Raw genomic sequence first — 23,635 nt, 5'->3', positions numbered from 1 at the left:
AGGAGCTGTATGGGAAGCAGCCTAAACTGGAGGGCCAGCGTTAAGTGTCAAATGGAGAGAGAACAAGCCTATTCCTGGGACAGTACTACAGACAAGCGATTCCAGGCATTGTGCTAAACGTACACAAAACACTAGCTGCATTGTCATAGTTTTGTGTCAATGTTCAATACCAAGGCCATTTCTAACTTTGCTTTTCGCACTTCAGCAGCTGATTTGCGGAATGTCAAAAGAATCACATGACACACATAGAATGGATTGTATCACATTCTGTACCAGAGATTATCATTTTTCACCTTTTAGTAGGATTACAAAATCTGAGGAAGAGAAACTTCATTGCTAACACACGTTATCAAATGGGGAAAACTCTTTTTTACATGTGATGCAAGCCCCATTTTGCTTTCAAAGTGCAGCACATCTATAGTATCTATGTATTCTTTCCAATGTCCACAATTTTCTATTGTTTGTAACTTCTATAATGGCTTTTCCCCCATTGTCATCATTCCCTTTACACCTGTTTGCTCTCTTCTTCCGCTCATGTCTCCTCAGGGCCCACGTATCCAATTCCCTTCTTCTCTCCCTTTATTCTCGCTGCAAGCCCATTCTCTCCCAGACTTTCTTCTTTACTGTCCTCTGTCCTACTCACTAAATTCAGTGTTACATCTCAGCAATGGTATTTTGTTCTTGGATAAATTCAGCGTTGTTTTCTGTGTGAGCATTTCTCCCTGCTGCAGGTACAAACCTCTGTGTTGTTGTTCTCACTTTCGGTCAGGAAGGCACCAGATTTTAACTATTTAATCTTTACCCATTCTAAAATATTTTCCTTTAAAGCAGAAAACGTGAAATCATGTTTTTTGTTGTTGTTTTTTTTTTTTAATAATCAGTTCTGTGGTATTCGATAATAGCGACTGTTTTATTTGTTTTTATTTTACACTCAATGGCATTTTTAATGAGTTTTAAAGTTTCATATTGCAAATGTTCTCAACAGTTTGAGCTGTAAACTGTAACAATAAATAATGTTACCTTAAGGATACATTGTAGCTGCTGAGTTACACCGACTGAAGCAGCCATTATGTTAGGCACACAATCAGGATTTTAAGAGATTTATAACAGGAGCACCACTTAATTGGCTGCTTAGGTAAGAATGCAGAATTATACATTGTCACACGCTTTACATATAAAATACATTTTAAAAAGTTGTAACGTAATATTCCTGCTTTAATATAACAATTCACTGCACTTTCTTCATTGCGCATGAGACAGCAAGCGTCAGGTTCAGACATGTGACGATGATCCAGACTGTTCTCCGATCTCTATCAATTATAGCATCGTTTCAACAGACTCCAAATATAAATACACAACCATTATCATACTGGTGGTGACATAAAGTAAGTTGGAAGGTATGATGAGAATATGCAACTTAGCATGTTGTTTTAACTAGAGTTGCCCAAATATTGACATTTTTGGTGTTTTGCAGTCAGTGATTAAATTGCAAATTAATCGGAAATGACTCCGACACATAACTTGCCCACATTTAGATGCACATAAATAAGGCTACGCTTATAGTGCCTGGCAACGTTGCGCCAAAACAAATTCATTGACTCCGTCGCAAGCGCTTATAGTAAACGAGACGGCGACGGAGCGACCAAAAATGTTGAAGCCGGGTATATTAGATTTTTTAGAGACAGTCGCCACATGTGACTGCCTCTAAACCAATCAGAGAACGCTGGCCGCGCCCCGTTCATGACGTCACTGGCCTTGTCGCCAACGACGTCGCTGAAAACGAAATTATAACTTTCGCTAGTGGCGAAGGTGACGGGTGACGTCATTGGTTGCGTCGCCAGCACTATAAGTGCGGCCTAAGGCTACGGCCCCGCTCCCAGAGTCAGCGCACCTGCGCTGCTGACAGGCGGTGCGCTGAGATACACAGACCGCGATCTGCGGTCTGTAGGGAGCGGGAGCCAGAGCGGGAGGTGGGAGGTTTGATCGGGAGGTGGGCGGGAGGTGGGCGGTTTGACAGGGAGGGGGGGCGTGGCTTGAGCGGAGGGACCCGCTACTCTCCCCCCCCTCCCTCCACGGACTCGGGCTGGAGCTGGAAGGTAAGTTTAAACACACACACGCAGGCACTCATTCATACACGCGCACACGCACACACAGGCAGGCACTCACGCACTCATACACACACACGCGCGCACACACAGGCAGGCACTCACGCACTCATATACACACACACGCGCGCACACAGGCAGGCACTCACGCACTCATACACACACGCACACACAGGCAGGCACTCACGCACTCATACACACACGCACACACAGGCAGGCACTCACGCACTCATACACACACACAGACAGAGGCAGGCACTCACGCACTCGGGCACACACACACACAGACAGGCACTCACGCACTCAGACACATACACACACAGACAGGCACGCACTCAGACACACACACAGAGAAAGGCACTCACCTGCTTTCACTCCACACTCCTCCCCGCTCCCCGAAGCCTCTCCTCCTCCCGAAGCCTCCCCTCCCCATTGGCTCACAGCCACACACGTCACGCGTCAACGCTAGGAAACACCATTCTCTGGTGTCTCCAGCGGCTGACGCGCTACAGCGTGTAGTCAGCTGTGCAGCCAGTGGGGACCGGGACCGGCTCGCGAGGATTCCCCTGCTGGTGGGGAACTCGCGACCCGCCGCCCGCGCCAACGAGCGCAGCGGGACCGAGGCCTAAGGCATGATTGAGGAGATTTATACAAAGGCCAGATACCACATAATAGATTATTTGATTTTCTTGGCAATAAAGATCATCTAAACGGCCTCTCTGACAGGCCAACATTTGGGGAATGTTAAAATGAAGAGTTCCATGGCACACATTATAGTGGCTCATGTTCAAATCTCTGTCCATGTGTATCATTTTTCACATTTTACTAGTGGCAAAAAAACCTCTGCCTGGTCTGAGGTGGCATGAATTTCCTTGGCTACGTTTTAACAAACTACTTGTAACATTTATGCCGCCACATGCAGAACACGGTGTCCATGCAACAAAACGAAATACCCGAGGCAGACCACAGAAGTTGTTCATCATTCATTGTACACATAATATTCTCCCTTCCACACTGTGCACATGGAAATCTCAGGAACTCACCAGAACTTTAGTGAATATAAAAGTACCGGGAGCTGAGAAGCAACAGAGACAGACAGACAGAAAGGCGGATTCTGCACAGCTGAACTCTGACAAGAAGCTACAAGTGTAATAAAGCAGCAGAAGATGTTTCAGCCTCCTACCTCTCACAGACATGTGTCTGCACAGATCCTGCACTTACACTTATTACAGATATTTTATCAAACACATACTGAACTATCAGAAATTCAGCTATAAGATCTAAGGCAGTAAGCCGTAGTTATTTAGTGATTAAGAGAGATTTTTACGACTAGAATTTTTTTGGTTTAGGAATTAACCTTTCCCAGCAAAAATACCATTATTTACATTTTTAAAATATGAGCAAAATCCTTGTTTAAATTGCTGTAAATGTAAAATATAACTACGCTGTGTTTCTTTGTGCACCAGTTTTGCAGCCAGATGTTGGTACCCATCTACTCTAGGTTTGACTACAGTGGCAATAAAAAATAAAATGTCAACATTGGTGTGTACGTAAAGTAAACTTTTCTTCCATAGTATTAATACAGAGTTGCTTTTACTAAATGTTTTTGTACTTCATAACATTTTCATATTATAAAAAATAGTTTTGTCTACAGAATCATCATCACCATCATCGTCATCATAATTTCTTTATTCACTGCTCCTCCACTAAACAGGGACTCGCTCCCTCCAAAGGGGGCATCGCTGGGCCCTTACACCAGGTTAAAAAAAATAAACAAAACAGAAAAATACATTGTAAACAAAATAGGATAACACATTAGGGACGGAAAAAAAGTGAGTCTTGCACTGGGTTCCAAAGTGAGCCAAACACGGTGCATTCCGGACATCTGGTGGTAAGGAGTTCCAGAGTCCAGGGGCTACACTCAAACAGGCTCGACCTCCCAAGGTTGGATGGTAAATCAGTGGGGAGAACAGTCAGGCTGATCTTTCTGACCTCAGCTGATTGGGCTCAGAGTATATAGACCAGCCGTTTGGGGAGTAAGGCAAAAACTTGGTGCCCAGTCCGTGCAGCGCTTTATATGTCATGTCACGTGCAGCACACCTGTGAGCACATGAGTTGCATACGGGACAAGGGTTAACACACAGCTGGCCGGAACCCCTGGGAGCGGATGACGTCACGTCCGGTCTTCGGTGAGACGCATCCGTGACACGCACGCTACACCAGAGGGATACCAGAGACATCACTCATCCGGCTGCTGAGATCCACTGCGTGTGATCTGAATGCTTTTTTTAAACCTTGAATCATGTGAGTGCATTGTATTTCACTTACCTTTTATAAATTTGTATACAGTCTGCACTATGTCCAGTTTTATTTACATCAAGGTCCTTTGAAGTCTGCATCCATATGGTGAAGATTGATTTCCTGACCGCTCTGTGGCTATACAGCACCCAAAGATACCTTTACATGCTCCACATTTTCTCACGTTTGTGAGTACTTTTTGATAGACCTGACACTATATTTACTGTCACTGTTGTCTCACAATATTGCACCATCATTTTTCTGTTCTGTTTTCACATATTTTTTGCACTTCCTGATGACCTACCCGAATATAGGGTTTTGGAATATGGTCCTACACTTCATGCTTGTAAAAAGTTATCACTGATTGTGTGCCCAAAAGTTTCTAGGGACCCTGTTCTAGGATGTTTTCCATAATCAATTCTCCCCTTCCCGCCCCTTACCTCCCTAAAACTACTCAGCTGAATATTGATCCTTCAGAAGTAAAGCTAAAGCTATAAATGTACCCATTGACGATCAACATAAGGGAAAACAAGCTCCTTGCCTCCCCCATCCCCCTCCTATACCCCCTCTGTCCCGGCTAACTACTATAGAGGTGGGGACTCAGGAGTTAGAACCTACGGCTAGACGCACAAAGTCCAATGGGAATATGTTATAAAGGTGTAAATACGCATACGTCAAATGTGAATATGTTATAAAAGTGTAAAAATGCAACAAAGGTGTGCCCCCCCCCCTCATACCTCCTCCACCCCCCCCCTCCCCACTCCCCCCTCCCTAGCACTACTCATCTGCATGAAAACAAGCTCCCTGCCCCCCCCCCTTTATAAATGTTGGAACTCATGATTAGGAGCACAAAGCTCAATGTGAAAATGTTATAAAGATGTTAATACGCATATGCCAAATTTAATTATGTCCAAAAAGTATTAAAAGGAAAATGTCACAAAGGGGTGAATCTCCCCCCACCAAAGTACTCGAACAACGCAAGTACAAGTTCCATAGCATAGTTAAGAACAGTGAAAGTTTCCCCACCACCAAACTGTTACAGGTGGTTTAAGTTCTACCGCAGGGAGGGTCTCGGGCCCTGTACCCTGCCCCACACCAGGCTTGTTGTCCTGGAAGGTTCTCCAGGGGTGTTTCTCACTCTCGTGACTAAGGCCTCGGTCCCGCTGCGCTCGTTGGCGCGGGCGGCCACACGCGAGTTCCCCACCAGCAGGGGAATCCTCCCGAGCCGGTCCCCCCTGGCGGCACAGCGCACTACACGCTGTGGCGCGTCAGCCGCTATGGGACACAAGAAAATGGTGATCCCTAGCGTTGACACGTCACGTGGTGTGGCTGTGAGCCAATGGGGAGGGGAGGCTTCGGGGAGCGGGGAGGAGTGTGGAGTGAAAGCAGCGTGCCTGTCTCTGTGTGTGTGCCTGAGTGCCTGCGTCTGTCTGTCTGTCTGTGTATGAGTGCCTGCGTGTGTGTGTATGAGTGCCTGCGTGTGTGTGTGTGTGTGTGCGCGCGCGCGCCTGGGTGCGCGTGTGTGTGTTGCTTACCATCAGCAGCTCCAGCCCGAGTCCGTGGAGGGAGGGAGAGTAGCGGGTCCCTCCGCTCAAGCCACGCCCCCCTCCCTGTCAAGCATCCCACTCCCGCCCACCTCCCTACAGACCGCATATCGCGGTCTGTGTATGTCAGCGCACCGACTCTGGGAGCGGGGCCTTAGCCTAAGGTTATTTTTCTCGGGTCTCGCAAAGGTCCGTCTGCTCTCTCCTTCCCTACTGTGTCCATCCTCCCCTCCCCCCCCCTGCCCTGAGGCATCCACTTTATTTTCCTCCATATCGTCTCTGGATCTACGTTCTATAACCCAAAATGGTGCTCTTGACATGGGAAATACAAGCTCATCAGAGCCTGGAGCTCTGAGAATGTCTCTCATAGTATAATGTCTTCCATCAAATTAATCTCGCTTAATGTCAAAGGCCTCAACTCAGTAAAAAAGAGGAAGCTAGTCCTCCAGGACCTTAAAAAAAAAATCAAAGGGTGACATTGTCCTCATTCAAGAGACCCACTTTAATTCCCAGACGCCCCCCACTATACATTCAAAAGCGTATTTCCCAGGTATATTTCGCATCGTCGCCAAGCAAAAAAAAAAAAAAAAGAGTAGCCGCCATCCTCATCAGAAACGGGGTCCCTTTTGTTCTAGCCAAGTCACTTCCAGACCCAGATGGTCGATTTTTGGTAATCCAGGGCACTCTATCAGGCACGCCAATTACACTTGTTAATGTATACGCCCCCAATGACAACCAACTCCCCTTCCTAAGAAATCTCCTCGAATCATTGGAGCAGCAATCCCTCTCATCCCCGATTATCTGCGGAGACTTTAATATGGTGGCCTCCCATGCACAAGACAAATCAAACCCCGCCCCCACCCTCCTACCATCCCACTCCCTCTCCATATGCCACCCAGTCCCAAAAGAAAGCCAAGAAATTTAGAGACATCATTGAGGAATATTCACTAGTGGACATTTGGAGGGCTCAGCACCAGGGTCAAAGGGATTATACCTTTTTCTCCACCCCTCATCAGTCCTATTCGAGGATCGATTATTTTCTGGGTATGAGTAATGTCTTCCAAGCATCCTCCCAGTCAATCATAGGTTCAATTACCTGGTCCGACCACGCACCGATCGACCTCACTCTATCCCTACCCTTTGTGAAAAACACCCAGTATAAATGGAAATTAAACGATTCTATGCTAAACTGTCCTGACACGGAAATAACAATACGTCAAACTATCGATGTTCTTTCAAATTAATGCAGGCTCCGTCTCAGACCCAGCTATGCTCTGGGAGGCTCATAAAGCCTCTATCAGAGGAGACCTGATCTCAATCGCCTCTTATAAAAAGAAAACGAAACTTAAGCTCCAAAAAGACATCACAGATAAGATCACTCAGCTGGAACAGCAACATAAAATCACGGCGTCTAAAAAAACGCTAAAACAATTAAATCTAGCTAGATCTGCCCTGAAACAGACCCAACTCGAAGAGGTAGAGAAAGCACTGAGGTGGTCAAAACAAAAATATTTTGACAAAGGAAATAAAGCAGATGGGCACTTGGCCTCAAAGCTCAGGGGCGCCAGAGTTAAATCCCAGATAGCCCGCATTCAGACAAGAAAAGGACAGGTCTCATACATAGAAAAAGAGATAGCACAGGAATTCGCAGATTTTTATTCGGACTTATACAACCTCCAACCCCCAAACCAAGACCCGGTCAGCCTCAATACAATCACACAATACCTAGAGCAATGTAACCTTCCATCCCTATCCCTGGAGGAGGTAGAGTTTGAACAAAAACATTTCCCAAGAGGAACTATCTAAAGCCATTAGCTCACTCAAGTTAGCCAAAACTCCGGGCCCAGGCGGTTTTTCGAACTCTTACTACAAGATGTTCATGCCGACTCTCTCCCCCTACCTACTAGACATGTACAATTCCTTCCTTCAAGGGGAGCCGATTCCCGCCACGATCACAGCAGCAAATTTGGCTATAATCCATAAAGGAGGGTAGGGACCCGCTCATTTGCGGTAACTACAGGCCAATTGCCCTGTTAAATACCGATCTCAAAATCTACAGAAAGATCCTGGCAAACAGGCTAAACGCAATTCTCCCTAGACTCATACATGTAGAACAAGTAGGCTTTGTGTCTGGAAGACAGGCCTCCGACAATACCTGCAAAATTGTGGATATAATTGACCACGTGCATCTCACCGGATCCAAAGCAATGATTCTGAGCCTCGACGCCGAAAAGGCGTTCGACAGAATCAAGTGGGCCTTTCTAGACCAAACAATGCTGAGGTTTGGCTTCTGTGGCCCTTTCCTGGAGGGGGTGAGAGCCCTCTACCAAAATCCAACAGCGTATGTTAAATTATCAGGCGGCTTCTCTGACCCAATAAAAATTAGGAACGGGACCAGACAAGGTTGCCCGCTTTCCCCCCTACTATTCGCCTTAACTATTGAGCCCCTAGCGGCCAAAATTAGAGAAGAAAGTATTAAGGGGATCCAAATTGCGGAAAGAGAATACAAAATGTCCCTATTCGCTGACAATGTGATTCTGACCCTCGCTGACCCCCATACCTCCCTCCCCAACCTTCAAAGGCTACTGATTCTGGGTCAGTCTCTGACTATAAAGTTAACATGGACAAGTCAGAAGCCCTAAATATATCCCTCCCAGCCCAGACGTGGAAACTCATTCAATCTAACTATAAATACAAGTGGAGTTCCACCTATATTAAATATCTTGGGTTTAAAATGTCAAACTCCTACAATACCCTCTTCCAATATAACTACCCCCCCCCCCCCCCCCTATTCGACCAGATTAAAAAAGACCTGAAAGCATGGGAAAAAACACCAAATTTCCTGGTTCGGGAGAATAGTTTCAGTAAAAATTAATGTTCTCCCAAGGTTACTGTATAATTTCCAAACCCTCCCTATTGCGGTGACGCAAGCAGCCCTGAAGAACATCCAATCACTACTGCTCCAATTCATATGGAATGATAAGAGACCAAGGGTCCCAAGATCAGTGATGCTCTCCTCAAGAGCAAGAGGTATGGGGGCCCCCGACTTAGTCAGGTATTATCTCGCAGCACAACTGAAGCAGGCTGTAGTTTGGAATTGCGACCCGGCCTCAGCCTGTTGGCTCGCAATAGTCACATTACGCACGTCCCCATTCCCTCCAAGTGGCATTATGGACCACAGGTGGTAGGGGGGCTGGACCACAGAGGTTCGACCTGGGAGCAATGAGATGCACGTGGGACGCATGGCTTAAAAGCAAAGGGAAGTATGGTCTGTTAGCTTCCCCCTCCCAGCTCACTCCAATCTTTGGGAACCCCAATTTCCTACCAGGGTGTTCCCCAAGAAAATTTGACCAATTCCAGGGTCACAATATTAGGATGGTTGCCGATCTGCTGCAGAAGGAGATCTTAACTTATCAGGCGCTAAAGGATAAATACCTGATCCAGGGCCTTCACCTGTTTAAGTATTTACAAGTTCGGCACTTTCTATTATCACTGTCCCCAACCTCCAAGTTCCCCCCGTTGACCAGATTTGAATCTTCATGCATCAAAACAACTACCAGAGAGGTCTGATTTCCGAGATATATATAAGGGATTGGAGCCGACATCTAGCCCACCAAATCACCGCTACATGCAAAAATGGAACTGGGCCTCTTAGACTTGGGAAGACTGGGAGATTTGGGAGCAAGCTGCTAAAACATCAATTTGCACAATAATAAAAGAAAACATCTATAAAATTATATTTCAGTGGTACCTGACCCCGGCTAGGCTGAGCCAGGTCTACCCCGGCACACTGGACCTGTGCTGGCAGGGATGTGGTCAAAATGGGGACATGGCCCACATTTGGTGGTCATGTCCGGAGATTCAGAGGTACTGGACCATGATCCAGACGCTTATCTATGAGACCACAGGACTCTCTCCCCCCCCCCCCCCCCCCCCTTCCCCTGGATCCTTTGACCCTGGTGCTGAGCAAACCCATCGATGACCTCCCTCCGCCAATGTTAAGGCTGATCACGGCCATATGCTCTATAGCGGCCGCCTGGAAACAGACTAAGGCCCCCTCAAGAACTACAGAAGTCAGAAGAATCAATGAGGTCATGAATATGGAGAAGCTCACAGCTATGCTCCAAAAGAAGATGCCTCAGTTCTGGACACACAGGACCCATGGTTAGAGAGATAAACCCTAAAAAGGCCAACCTTTTGGACCTTTAGTATCCCCCAGACTGCAGGAGAGAGTATCAAGGAAGCCGCTGGGTGAAACCCCCCCCCCCGCCTCCCCCCACACTTGTTTGTTTCTTTCCTCCCCCCCATATCTCTCTTCCCCCCCCCCCCCTGGAAAACAGGAAAATGTTATTGGTCACTACCCGATTGTATCGAGTTGAAATGTTGTGGGCCCCTGACATTTCTGTATGTACACCTGTATGTGAACGTGTCCAACAAAAAAATTGTTATAAAAAATAATACAAGTGACAAAAAAAAAAGGAGTTCTGCATATTTATTCCAAGAACAGTTTGCGGATTTAAACAAGGATACCGTACTGCTTCAGGACATCTGTGTACTTGGAGATTTTGCTTTCAACGTTTTTCTCTGCCTGCCTCTTCAATTTCTGAAATTAGGCAAGAAACAAGGGGAGGTGTTAAAGGGGAAATTAACACTTCCTACAAAACCAAAGCTCTATTTTTTCATAATCCACAAACAATACTGATGTTGTACTAAAGAATGTGTAACATCACATGAAGCTTGTTCCCACAATGTGTTCTCTTTTCTACCTCTTCTCTCCAAAATTAAGCAGGCTTGGTCACAAATGGCCAACGTGAAACACTATTCCAATGTCTTACAAAAAGCCAGAATCTTTAGAGCATCAAGGACTTCTTAAATGTATTTTTTTGGGAGGGAGGGGGGGGGGGGGTGTTGAGGAGTGGCTCAGTGACTAAAGTGTGACCGAGTTTGAAGCAGTGGAACCTGGTTCAATTCCTTGTCTCAGCACCTTGAGTAAGTCACTATCTCCCTGTGCATCAGGCACCAAAATCATAGATTGTAAATTCATCTGGGCAAGGACTGTGTACAAATCTGTTGTACTTCTACTGTATGCTATACTGTAATTGTGACAGTCCCACCAGGAGAAAGGCACTATGAAATAAAGTTATTACCCCTTGATACAGCCCATCAAAGTGTAATGAACCTTTCTGCAATGCCCAGATCTGCATGGTGCATATACCCAATACTAACCATGACCAGCTTCTTTTTCTCATAGTGCATCTTAGCCTTTTCCTTCCTCTTCTCTTCCAGGGTAGCTGTCACTGCTTGGTATTTCCAGCCAACTTCATGGGCAAGACGGCCAAGGAAAGCAAACTATACAACAGAAGGACCAAGTGATTAATTTTGCCATTTGCTTTAGTTTTCACTATATTTACATTTAACTGGACAGTAAATGAGACTATGGCTAGGAGGCACTTTTGAAATGCCCTCTGAAACATGCAATACATTGGATGTATGGAAAAACACAATATTTCCTCTATATAACAATCAATCAGTAATTTTTGTATCTGTAGCTCTGTTTATAAGATCTATTTTTTAAAAATCTTAAACAATATGCCGAATACTGTACTATAAAAACATTGTGGGATGTCACCATTACAATCTGTGTTGAACACAACCAAGGTACCAAACTCAGCAGTCAGATCCATAATTAGATTTGTCATCACAGACTCAGGTTCGGGATAGACTCATCACTGTTCGGAAACCTATCAACGTCTGAATAGTAGCAGGGTAAAATAAAGGGTATACTCATCGCGTACCTTACGTGTTGGCTTCAGACGCACAATCTTCAGGGCAGCAGGAACCACCATGCGCTTCCTCTGTTGGAGAAGAAAAGCTTAGAAACCAGTCTAATGAAAAGGACTACATTTGGTTTGTCTGTTCCCCCTATTTCAGTAGTCCAACAACATGAAGCATTGATAGTATAATATTGCTTAATTTTTGGCCTAACAGTCATCATACCTTGTCATAGGGAGGTGGAACACCGTCAAAAACCTTCAATCTCTCCAAAGCAGCTTGTCCTCGCTTGGTCTTGTGTGGCAGCATGCCTACAATGGAGAAGAGAATTATTACCATTTACAAATAGTACAGAATAGTATTAGATGTTGCCATTGCCTGGACATATTTGTTAAGATGCCCATCAGAAGTTAAAGCAGCAATACTAAATCCCACTTTCTTTTTTTTTTATATGTAAAGCATGTGACTGTAATTTTACATTCTTACCCAAGATGGCAATCGTTGGTGCTCATAAATCTGTAAAAATCCTGATTGTGTGCCCAGTATAAAGAGAAGCCAAACTCTGCAGCCAGATCCTTATGCACATATCAAAAGACAGAATATTGATCTCTTATAAAGGAACTGAACTTACCCCGCACAGTCCTCCAGAAGATACGACTGGGTGCCCTGAAGTGGTAAGGCCCCCGGGATGGGTTGGTGTTCATACGTTTGCGCAGGAATGCAAGGTATTTCACTGCAAAAAAAAAAGTGTGCTACATTACTGCCGTCGCACATACACTAAGCTCTGCTGTGGGGATTCTCATCTCAATATTTCTGAAAGCAGTGGTTCTATTCCAGTAGGCTGCCCATTTCTATTATGTGACGGGACCAAGGACAGCCGTGGAGGAATAGATATATTTTTATGAACGAAAAAAAAAAGTATTCCTTTAAACCAAAGGGTTAGGAAAAAATACCATGGGTCAACCTTAAAAAATAAAAAAAAAACTCAAGTCAATGTACCTTTCAGGATTAGAGATCTTTGTAGCACTTACGTTTGTTGCGGTAGAAGTTGCCAGAAATGTTGATGCCCTCACATCTCACAATAACCACTTTGCGGCCTATAATTAAAAGGGTATTTGTTAAAACATTGATGTAAAACATATCAGTCTACCATCCTAAATGTTTTACAGTAGACCGATGCTGCAACGGAAAGTGTCAGATTCTGATATTGACTAAAGTGTACACTGCCTAATATTTTGTGGGAAAACATACTTTTTGATTAGGCAGCATCTCTGTACCGCATACAAGCAAAAAACACAAGGAGGTCTCAGATGGTAGTGCATGTAAAGTAGTCTCATTGTGGTAAAACTAGAACAAGAAACTTTAGCATCATCACTGACCGCTGATTCAAGTAAAAAAAGGAATGGGCAAATATGAGGATACTTACCAAGCAAGACCTGCTTAGCAACAATGGCTGCAAGACGACCAAGGAGATGGCCTCTGCCATCAATGACCAGAACCTAAGATGGTAGGAACAAAAAAAAAAACATAATCATGAATCAAGAGATTTGGGATTATAACAGGGGTGTCTACTCTAAACAGTATGTCTCAGATGGTAGTGCATGTAATAGTTTCATGGTAATAAAACTCAAAGAAAAACAAATTGAGTTCATCACTGACATACTGTATCAACCATTTTTGAAGGTTTGCATGTACTGAAGTGAAAGGAGATATATACCCCATAACTTGTCTGTCTCTGGCCTGGAATATCAGAGCAATGGTCTGAATGAAAAGATACAATTTCCTAAGCAACATACAGTATTGCCATTTCAAAAGCATTACAATTCTGATCTTAAAATACTAGGTTACAATTAAGCAGGTGTACCATCTCTATTAAAAAATAATGTTTTATGCTTGGTATGTTGGATGCAGGGACTTTAACAAATCACGATATATTGTAAGGCACTTAGAACCCAGTTTTTTGAAGAAGAAAAAAAAAACAAAAACAAAAAAAAACATTGTGCCACAAAAAAAAAAAAACTTTTAGCGAATATTCCAAAATATCAAGGACCAACAATGAAGCACGATAGAACAAAGGCAGTTTATATAATGTTTGGGAAATTCACAAAGTCTCACACATTGATCGCAGCCTGCACACTATAGATTGTGGCAAACAAGGACCAAAAGATATCAACCTATGGAGCCAAAGTATTCAAATCACACAGGATGTAATGTCTACCTGTATAAGTTTATCGGATACGTTTAGCATTAGTACATTAGCATTGACTCATAGTTGAAGATTTAAGCACAAGTGTAGAACAGGCACACTGGGCTTTATCCAGTATACACCACTATTGCCAAACTACCTCATTATGGTAACGTAGTCCAGTAATGGTTTTCTAAATATACATAGAAACCCAAGGTTATGAAGAACATATCAAAAGGGGTTAAGGACAAGAACTGAACTCAAGACTTATATGGAGTGAGACTGGAGTCATTATTTACTGTGTGGCAGTGATGGTGCCCGGTACATAGTACTCAATGGGACTGCAGTGGGCAGAAAACGTCCGAGCAGAGTTTGCGGCTGGGGATTCCCAGGACTACACACCATTCCTTCTCCCACATGGTGTGCCTTCGTTCTAAGCTTGAATGTAGGGGCAGGAAGAGGGCATGGGCAAGTAATTATGCTATGAGGCAGGGGCACTATCGGATGTGATGTCAGGGAGGGGAGAAGAGACATACGTGTTCCATGTTAAAAGATTACTGGAAGTGAATTGTCAAGGGAGGCTGCAATTAATGGCAACTCGGCAGAATACACCAAGTGAGCGCAAATCTTAGAGATCTGAAACCACTAATGCACATATCTTTTAGACTCACCTGAAGAGAACATGGCATTGCAGTAACAATTAGTTAATACGAGTACAACGGCCATTTTATATTGATGTTATTGCAGCATACAGTACCTGTCTTGCAGACTTGTGTCCCATCCCAACGTTCTTGTAGTAACAGGGAAGTGCTACCTTGCCAGCATCACCCAGAAGCTTCTTACTCTGGAAAAGAATTGGGCAATATATACATTTGAAATTGTAATATCTCAATAATGAAGAGTGCCAATAAGTAGATATTGGAAAAGTTTTATTTATTGTGGCATTTCCACTCAGCTACAGACGTCCATTACATTTTATGGACAGCTAGTGACATGTAGTTTGATGCCCCAGATTCAGACAGCAGATTCCAATGTAAATCTTTATGCTCCACCTTTCAATAAAGCTACAGATCAGGCACAGGTTCGATTTTCCCTTTTTAACCCATATCAGATATAGAAGGATAGCGGCAAGGGCATATTTTAATATGGCAAATGTGTTTTCCTTAGCCCTACTCTGGAATTGGGTTGAATGCTTCTACTGTGTGGGGGCTTAACATACTGACCAAGTGTTTACCGAAAGAATGGTGAGCCATGACACAAATATGTTAGAGGCCTAAGTTGGCAGCTTCAAAGCACATTTAAAAAAAATTACGCACAGCACAAGACCATTACTTAAGTCTTGATTGCACTTTCAGTATACACAGCACTTTTATATTGATAGCTGTGCCTCAACTCTTCATACTTTATTTACTACATCCGTTTCATGTATTAGAGATAAGTGACAGTTGGCCCGTTTTTACACTCTTTCTGGGCAAAATACGTAATGACTTAAAAAAAGGGATACATTTCTCAACCTTACCCCGAAATTAGACCTTCATGTTTAATGTGCCATGCTAGAACTGGATGCGTTTAAACTTTCCATGCAGTGTGTGCTAAACACGTCAGCATAGACATGTCATAAGGGGAAACCATATATACTCAATTATAAACCAGCCTCTACTAACACAAGACTGAACAAGAAATGCCCCCATTATTTCTCCTTCCCCATCATATCACACAGTATGCAGCTAAATGAGTGAGCCGGGACAGGCCTGAGGTGTTGGGAGCAGAGCGGGGGATCAAGGCTGCAGGTGGCCGCATGGGAAGTTGCTGTAGCTCTTCATGCTTAAAGGGGCCTGTTTATATTCCCGCCCGGGTAGAGCTGTGACAGGAGCCGGAGATGGGCAGCCCGGGGAACAGGGGGAAGTGCTCAGCAGGGCCCGGAGAACAGGGGGAAGTGCTCAGCAGGGCCCGGAGAACAGGGGGAAGTGCTCAGCAGGGCCCGGAGAACAGGGGGAAGTGCTCAGCAGGGCCCGGAGAACAGGGGGAAGTGCTCAGCAGGGCCCGGAGAACAGGGGGAAGTGCTCAGCAGGGCCCGAAGAGGGGCAGTCCGGGGAACGCGCTCAGCAGGGCCCGGAAAGGGTCAGCCCGGGGAACGCGCTCAGCAGGGCCCGGAAAGGGGCAGCCCGGGGAACGCGCTCAGCAGGGCCCGGAAAGGGGCAGCCCGGGGAACGCGCTCAGCAGGGCCCGGAAAGGGGCAGCCCGGGGAACGCGCTCAGCAGGGCCCTGAAAGGGGCAGCCCGGGGAACAGGAGAAGTTCTCAGCAGGACCCGCTCCTTCCGCACCGGTATCTAGCTCACATATCCCCTCCCCAGACCAGTCTCCCCCTCCGGTCAGGTCGCGTGGGGTTCCCCGTGACCGGGCCCCGCCACCTCCGTTTCTCCTCCCACCCGCAGGCCCCCGGATCCTCTCTCCACTCCCGGGCAGTGTATCCCAGATAACAAGGCGGGCATAACGTGCGGTTCCCCGCGTGCAGGCGCGAGATCCTCACCTTGGCATCCGCCATCTTTGCCTCACGGCTGAAAAAGAGGCTCGCTCTTAGCTACGGGGTCGACTTCAAGCAAGAGCAGGGAGGAGTGGCGGAAATGAAGTCAGAGGACGGGCAGACGGAGTATTTTATCTAACATATATGCTTCAGTGTGGGGCATGACCGGAAGTTACGTAACCCAAAGATCTGCGTGTCTTTACAGGAAATACATTTTTTTTTAAAGATATTTACAACCAATCTTTTCTTCGTATTGGTATTATACGTATTTTTTTAAATTGATATAGCTCCAGCCTTGTACGCAGAACTTTAGAGAAACAATATACAAGACATATTACAGGAAAAATAATGCAAATAAGTATATAGTAGTTATTTTATTATTATTATTATTATAATACATCAAAGTAAACATTGGAGGATGAATCCTTGTCGAAGAGCTTATGATGTAATAATTTTTTTAACGTTATGAAGTTTTTTTTATTTTGTGTTGATTTTAATAATTTTAATACTAAATATTTAACAATATAATCTCAGTAATATTGATACTATATATTCAGATTATAAAGTTTATAAGCAGCAGTCATGCCTTTTTTTTTTTAATGTATTTTTTTTACATAATAAAGAGCTTTTGCTCTACTCCCGTGGACATATTTGTAGCTTTTTTTGTGTCAAACACAGACATAATCCTACAATTATTTTAGGAACTGGGGGTTCCCAGAGAATGGGGGGCCGCGGATTAGCTAAAGTACACTTAGGTTCGCACACATTCATCACACCTTCCTCCCCTGACTATCCTGGCCCTATCCACATACCAATCTCTTCACCACGCATTGCCAATCATGACAACCCCATCCCAATTCCACCTCTTCCTTCCCTTTTCCTGTGCCCTATTGCAGCGGTGTGCAAACTGGGGGGCGAGATTATATTCGGGGGGGCGCGGGGTTTACAGAGGCCCTGCACGTTTCCCCGAAGGCACTTAAATTATGTGCCAGGGAAGCGGCTAGGCCTCTGTGAACCTTACCGTGGTTCAGCCAGCATCTGGAGACGCATCACCATGGCAATGTGGCACCAAATTACACCGTGGGGTCATGTGACGTCGCGTTGCTATGGCAACGTGACATGACGCCCAGACGTTGGCGACCACGGTGAGAGCAGGACAGCCGGCAGGGGGGGGGGGGGAGCAGGGGAAAAAGATGTGCTGCCTCTTCCATGCTGCTCCCGCTCTTGACTGTAGCAGGAACTCTCGCGAGGCTTGCCGGGCCAATAGGAGTGCCCGGTTAGACTTAGCGTGGCATCCTGGTGCAGTCATGTGCGGGAGCAGCATGGAAGAAGCAGCACAGGCCCCTCCCCCACAGCAACACAGGCCCCTCCACAGCATGGGTCCCTCCCCCACAACAACACAGGCCCCTGCCCCTCACCAGCAAGGCTCCGCCCCCACACCAGCAAAGGCTCCTCCCCCACATCAGCTCTCCCCATGCTGCCTCACCCGGTTCTGTAATCTGCCTGCCTCAGTCTGGATCCCGCTTCACCTGGTAAGGCCTCGTCCAGGGCGAGAGCTTGGTCGCTCGCGATCAGAAAGTAAATTGTAGGGTTAATACTGCGCGCGTGCGTGTACTTGAGTGTGGGGCGGTGCGTTGCTTGCCGAGACAAATGTTTTTTTTATTTGTCGCGCTTGTTCTGGTCACGTGCGCGGTTCAACCAATGAGGGCGAACCGCTCACGTGACGTCACGGACACGCCCCCTGGCACGCACGCCCGCCCACATGCGCAACTAGCTGGCCAGGAATTGCCCGGGCAACATGAGCGCCTGACATCGCGGTGCTCGATCGCCAGTGCGCGCTCTCTCTCAGCCTGGACGAGGCATGGTGCCTCGGGCCGTGCTGAGCAGCGCTCCTGCTCAGCCTCACCTGCTTAAGCTGGTGCTTTTTTGCGTCCTGGCAGGCGAGGCAGTGAGCGCGCTTTGGGGGCGGAGGCGTGGCGAAGGCGTGGCGGGAAGCGGGGCTAGTCCCTCGTTCCCATTGGATGTTTGCGGTCACGTGACCAGCCCTCTGCTCCGGAAAGCATGAAAACTTAATTTAATATGTTGGCTGCAATTCAGCCCGCCCCCGCACGAGCCCGCTGAAGCCACCCGCATACAAGATGCAGGAGGTAAGTGTGCTGGCTCAGCGTGGCTCAGCACGCTATTTTTTACTAAGCCCGCGGCCTAAGAGTGTGTGGGGGGGATATGTGAAGAGGGGTGGGGGTGGTATTAAGAGTTTGGAGGGGGGATGAGAAGGGAGAGAAAGAGAAAAGGCGGGTAAGTGAGAGAGAAGGGGGTGCGGGGAAGTTAGCTTAATGCCGACATCTTGCATACAGCCGTGCTACTATGTTTTATATATGCGTATTTTAAAAATGTATGAAGTACAATTAAATCTAATCAGGCCCTTATATGAAATGAGTTTGATACCGCTGCTCTAATAATAATAACAACTTTATTTTCATATAACACTTTTCTCCCAATGGGACTGAAAGCGATTCACAATTACAATATTGGGCGTGGTACTTAGCACACAGGCATTTTTAGAGACCCAATCCCTGCCCAGATGGGTTTACAATCTATGATTCTGGTGCCTGATTGTAGCTATTACTGAATCCTGGCTCTCCTGCTGCAATCTCCTATGGTTTTTTCTAGTTCAGCAACACCCCCAGAAGAGGAAATAGACAGGATGGAGGAGTTATCATACTACTTTCCCCATGCTGCACATTTCATGTTATACCCCCCTATCTCTCCCTCTCCTCATCCTTGGAAGTCCACGCTGTCCGTCTCTCCCACCTCCCCCTTTTTTCTAACCCTGTCCTCTAACCTTCAATGCCTGGTTACCACATTTATCGTCCTTCTCTGCCCAATTGCACCATCAACCCCTTCCATGGCCCAAAGACCTTGCCACCTATTTCACAGATAAGATGGAGTCCATCAAACATGACATCTCTTCAGGTCGTGCTCCAAATGTAACATCTACCTCTCTTTGCACACCTAAATGTACCCTCAGCTCATTTCCCTCTGTAACTCAAGAGGTCTCCACGCTCTTGTCATCCCACCCTAAAACCTGCCCCCTTGATCCAATTCCCTCACATCTCCACCGCTCCCTCTCTAGCACACTAAGCCCCACCGTAACTCACCTTTTTAACCTCTCATATCTCTGGCACATTCCCACGTTCCTTCAAACATGCAGTCACCCCCTCACTTGACTCAGCCTGTTCTTCACTTTGCCTCCAAGCTACTTGAGCAGCTTGTATACAACTGATTGACTCGCTTTCTTTCCTCCAACTTCCTGCCTGACTCTTTGCAATTTGGTTTCCACCCTCCACACTCCACTAACGAAAGTGGCCAATGACCTTCTCACAGCTATGGGTAATTTCTCCTTACTCAGGCTTGTTTTATAGTTGGCGCGCATGCGCGAATGCTCGTGCACGTGAAGCACTTTTTGTGTGTATAGACCAGTGCTCTGAGCGACGGATGGGCGCGGCTATGATGCGCACAGGTAGGCGTGGCCACCCCCTCTCCCTGCACTCACACACACATTAAAAAACGCTGGATTTTACTGCGCTTTTAATATTAAAAAAAAAAAAAAAAAAAACCTGTCAGGGATAAGAGATGGATTTTGTGTTTTATACAGTGTGTGTATATATACACACACACACGCGCAACGGCTAGCAGCGCAAAAACATACTTTTCAGTCTTTCCCCCGATCGGTCAGCTCCACGCTCACTGCCGAGCGCGCGGCCCTAGTATAGAACGGCTGGCTAACCACAGCCAATTATAAGTGCCGTGCGCACACGGCGGAGCAAGCGCGCCCACTATATTACGGGCCTAACTCTCCTAGATTTCTCTGCTGCCTTTACACTGATGATCACCCTCTTCCCCTGCACACCCTACAATCCATTGGCCTGTGTGATGCAACCCTCTCCTGGTTCAAATCCTACCTATCCAACCCCTTTTAGTGTTTCCTTCTCTGGCGTCTCCTCCTCCTCACTCCCTTTCTGTTGGGGTCACACAAGGCTCTGTCCTTGACCCTGTTCTCTCTGTGAACTAATACAATCCCTTGGCTTTCAGTATCATCTCTATGCTGACGACACCCAAATCTACCTCTCCTCCCCTGACCAATCCTCCCCCTCTCTCGTCCCATGTCAGCAACTGTCTATCGGCAATCTCCTCCTGGATGTCCCACCGTTATCTGAAGTTTAACATGTTCAGAACAGAATGAATAATCTTTCACCCTTCCACTGTCACCGCAACACCGAAAGGGTGAGAAAAGTTGGAATAAAACAGCAATACTACTCTCTTCCATTTTATATTATTCTACATTTTTACCTAAACTGGGAATCGTTTGGTGCTGTTATAAATCTGCAAAAATTCGGACTGTGTGCCTAACATGTTTATGTGGTGAACTATGAAGATAGTTAACCAATCTGGTGCTCAGAACAATGTGAGGTGCTGTATGCTGCATATCTCTGTTAGCCTCCCTATATCCCATATACAGAGGTGGGAGAGGGGAGGGAGTGGGGAGAGGAGTCCGTGGACGTCACACATGGGTGAGTAACAGTAAGTAGAGAGTCTCAATGGTCCTTGACAACTGGCTTAGACAATAAGCACTAGGAAAGTTGTACATAAACTCACGATTAATGTTTCTTCTCTACGAGAGGGTCCTCTGTGTCACGAAGAACCTCCGTCAACGAAGGCACTCCACGGGCCATGAAAAGCTCCTCATTCCCCGTCGGTAGTCTGCATCCAGCAGACACTGCAACTTTAGCTGCTGATACAGCAGCCTGTCGTGCTCCCGATGACGTAACCAGCGGCGACTCTCCAACGAGTGAAAAAAAACCGGTGCACAGCAACAAAGGTAAGCAAGGCTGGATAATGTGACTGTAGATCCTTTATTAAAAGAGCATGACAGTAGAGACCTGGCGGATCCTCTAACGCGTTTCACAACGAAGCGCTTTGTCGTGAAACGCGTTAGAGGATCCGCCAGATCTCTACTGTCATGCTCTTTTAATAAAGGATCAACAGTCACATTATCCAGCCTTGCTTACCTTTGTTGCTGTGCACCGGTTTTTTTTCACTCGTTGGAGAGTCGCAGCTGTGTGCCTAACATGTCAGTCTCTCCATTTCAATCAATCCTTCAGTCAGTGTAACTCTACAGCAACGATGTATATACAATATTACTTAGTAATATCGTACTAAGGTAACATTATCTATTGTTACAGTTTGCAGCTCAAACTGCTGGGAACATTGGCAAGAAATTATCACAAACAAGAAAGTGTTGCAAAGATCTTGCACTACTTGGGAGGTGGGTTAAAACCTGCTATAAAACCTGCAAAGAATGCTTTAAAACTCATTTAAAAAACAGTCACAATCATCTAATACTACAGCACTGATTTATTTAAAAAATATAAGATTTCACGTTTTGCTGCTTTAAAGGGTCAGTTCAACATAAGACAAAACGTATAGTAACAATGATATTTAAAGGGTCGAGTTCCCCTGCATATTTATTTATTGTGGATTTCTTCACAGTACTGTAAGTAGGCTGTTTTCACCTCAAGTTTTCCCTTTTTCCCCCCATGATCTCGGAACCGAAATGAATGTGGCAGCTAACTTAGTAACATTCATAGACCTCAAAAGAACTTCTTCTGTAATTAGGATAAAAAAAATTATTTTTCACTGAAAGCAAACGCTCCCCAAACAGGGGGAAATGCATTATTTTTAAGCCTGGCTTTAAAACCCCACCCTTATACAAAATAAACAAGCGCTGGGTTCCTTCCTGCCCTAAAGTCTTCATAGAAAACAGTTATGTGCTGCCCATTGGAGTAGAGATGCGAATAAACAGCAGGACCTGCCACGTGGAAAATACGTGGCTTTGGGTCTTATTAAAATAAAATTAGAAACTGCTAGGGAAAAAAAATAAAGTTTTTCAAAAGGGGGCATATTTGGGGGGAACGGCCCCTTAATGGATTAAAAGGCGAGTCCTGCGTAGGTCCAGTGACAAAGTGACATTGTGATGAGATAACCGGTCCGACTGAGCATGTCCCAACACACTATAAAAAGAAACGGATATATAAAATAAACTTTATTGAAGCAATAAATTTAATTAGGTACGTGAATAAATAACTTTATTATTACATAATTCTTTGAAGTTACCACACCACGTCTACCCTGCTTCGTTTCCTCGGTTGTGCTCCACGATTTTTCCTGCTGCTGCTGGAAGAGCTTACTTATTATTACATAAGTAGATGTCAGTAAAATATTTTAAAATAGAATAACTTATTTCTCCTCAAATGTTACATTTGTGAAATAGGTGATCATTTTTAAACAAGTATTTAAAAAACAAACAAAAAAAACAAACAAACAAAAAACACAGAGGTGAATGGCTGAAATCCTGGTCATTTTCTCTCCTCAGGCACAGGAAACATTCTGCTCTTTACATTAGCTTTGTATTTTCTGCTGTCACGACTTTGTACTATACTTCCCTTTACATATCTAGTCTAATAAGTGCTTTACTTTATTCACTCATACTGCTTATTGTATGTCTTTATTTATATAGCGCCATTAATGTACATAGTGCTTTACAGCACGTAATACACGTGGTAATCATATAAATAACAAATAACAGGTCATGAAAATAAGTGCTTCAGATATAAAAGTAACATTTAGAAAGAGGAGTCCCTGCTCTGAGGAGCTTACAATCTAATTGGTAGGTAGGTAGAACGTACAGAGACCGTGGGTGGGCATTCTGGTAAGTGCGTCTGCAGGGGGCCAAGCTTGATGTATCACGTGTTTAGTATTAGCCACGGTGGTACTCATAAGCTTCTTTAAGCAAGAGTTTCTTAAGGTGGGTAGAGAGGGTGCTAGTCGGGTGTTGAGGGGGAGGGCATTCCAGAGGTGTGGGGCAGTCGGTGAGAAAGGCGGGAGAGGGCTTTAGATACAAAGGGGGTAGAGAGAAGATATCCTTGAGCAGAACGCAAGAGTCGGGATGGTGCATAGCGAGAAATTAGGGCTGAGATGTAAGGAGGGGCAGAGGAGTGTAAAGCTTTAAAAGTGAGGCGGAGAATTGAGTGCGAGATGCGGGATTTGATCAGAAGCCAGGAGAGTGATTTCAGCAGGGGAGACGCTGAGACAGATTTAGGAGAGCGAGTGATTCTGGCAGCAGCGTTTAGGATAGATTGTAGGGGAG

The 23,635-nt window shown here is 45.5% G+C and overlaps 1 protein-coding gene and 3 non-coding genes across 4 annotated transcripts; all 4 read right to left on the bottom strand.

The window, feature by feature from the left end:
- Positions 1 to 10,422: 10,422 nt before the first annotated feature.
- RPL13A (ribosomal protein L13a) lies at positions 10,423 to 16,590 on the bottom strand. Its single transcript, XM_075605584.1, has 9 exons — positions 16,435 to 16,590; positions 14,662 to 14,748; positions 13,146 to 13,218; positions 12,751 to 12,816; positions 12,351 to 12,452; positions 11,945 to 12,030; positions 11,743 to 11,802; positions 11,174 to 11,296; positions 10,423 to 10,550 (listed from the first exon to the last, which is right to left on the bottom strand). The coding sequence occupies exons 1-9, from the start codon at positions 16,447 to 16,449 to the stop codon at positions 10,464 to 10,466; spliced, it is 699 nt and encodes a 232-aa protein (XP_075461699.1). The 5' UTR covers positions 16,450 to 16,590; the 3' UTR covers positions 10,423 to 10,463.
- LOC142498189 (small nucleolar RNA SNORD50) lies at positions 11,612 to 11,682 on the bottom strand. The gene has a single exon (XR_012802374.1). It is a non-coding gene; the product is annotated as a small nucleolar RNA SNORD50 (small nucleolar RNA).
- Positions 13,020 to 13,101, bottom strand: LOC142498228 (small nucleolar RNA Z195/SNORD33/SNORD32 family). Its single transcript, XR_012802403.1, has one exon. It is a non-coding gene; the product is annotated as a small nucleolar RNA Z195/SNORD33/SNORD32 family (small nucleolar RNA).
- LOC142498230 (small nucleolar RNA Z195/SNORD33/SNORD32 family) lies at positions 13,301 to 13,381 on the bottom strand. The gene has a single exon (XR_012802404.1). It is a non-coding gene; the product is annotated as a small nucleolar RNA Z195/SNORD33/SNORD32 family (small nucleolar RNA).
- Positions 16,591 to 23,635: the final 7,045 nt, after the last annotated feature.

This window comes from Ascaphus truei, chromosome 6, assembly GCF_040206685.1.
Source record: "Ascaphus truei isolate aAscTru1 chromosome 6, aAscTru1.hap1, whole genome shotgun sequence".
Classification (NCBI taxonomy): domain Eukaryota; kingdom Metazoa; phylum Chordata; class Amphibia; order Anura; family Ascaphidae; genus Ascaphus; species Ascaphus truei.
The sequence above is the reverse complement of the archived record's forward strand: the minus strand, read 5'-3'. Positions and strand labels throughout refer to the sequence as shown.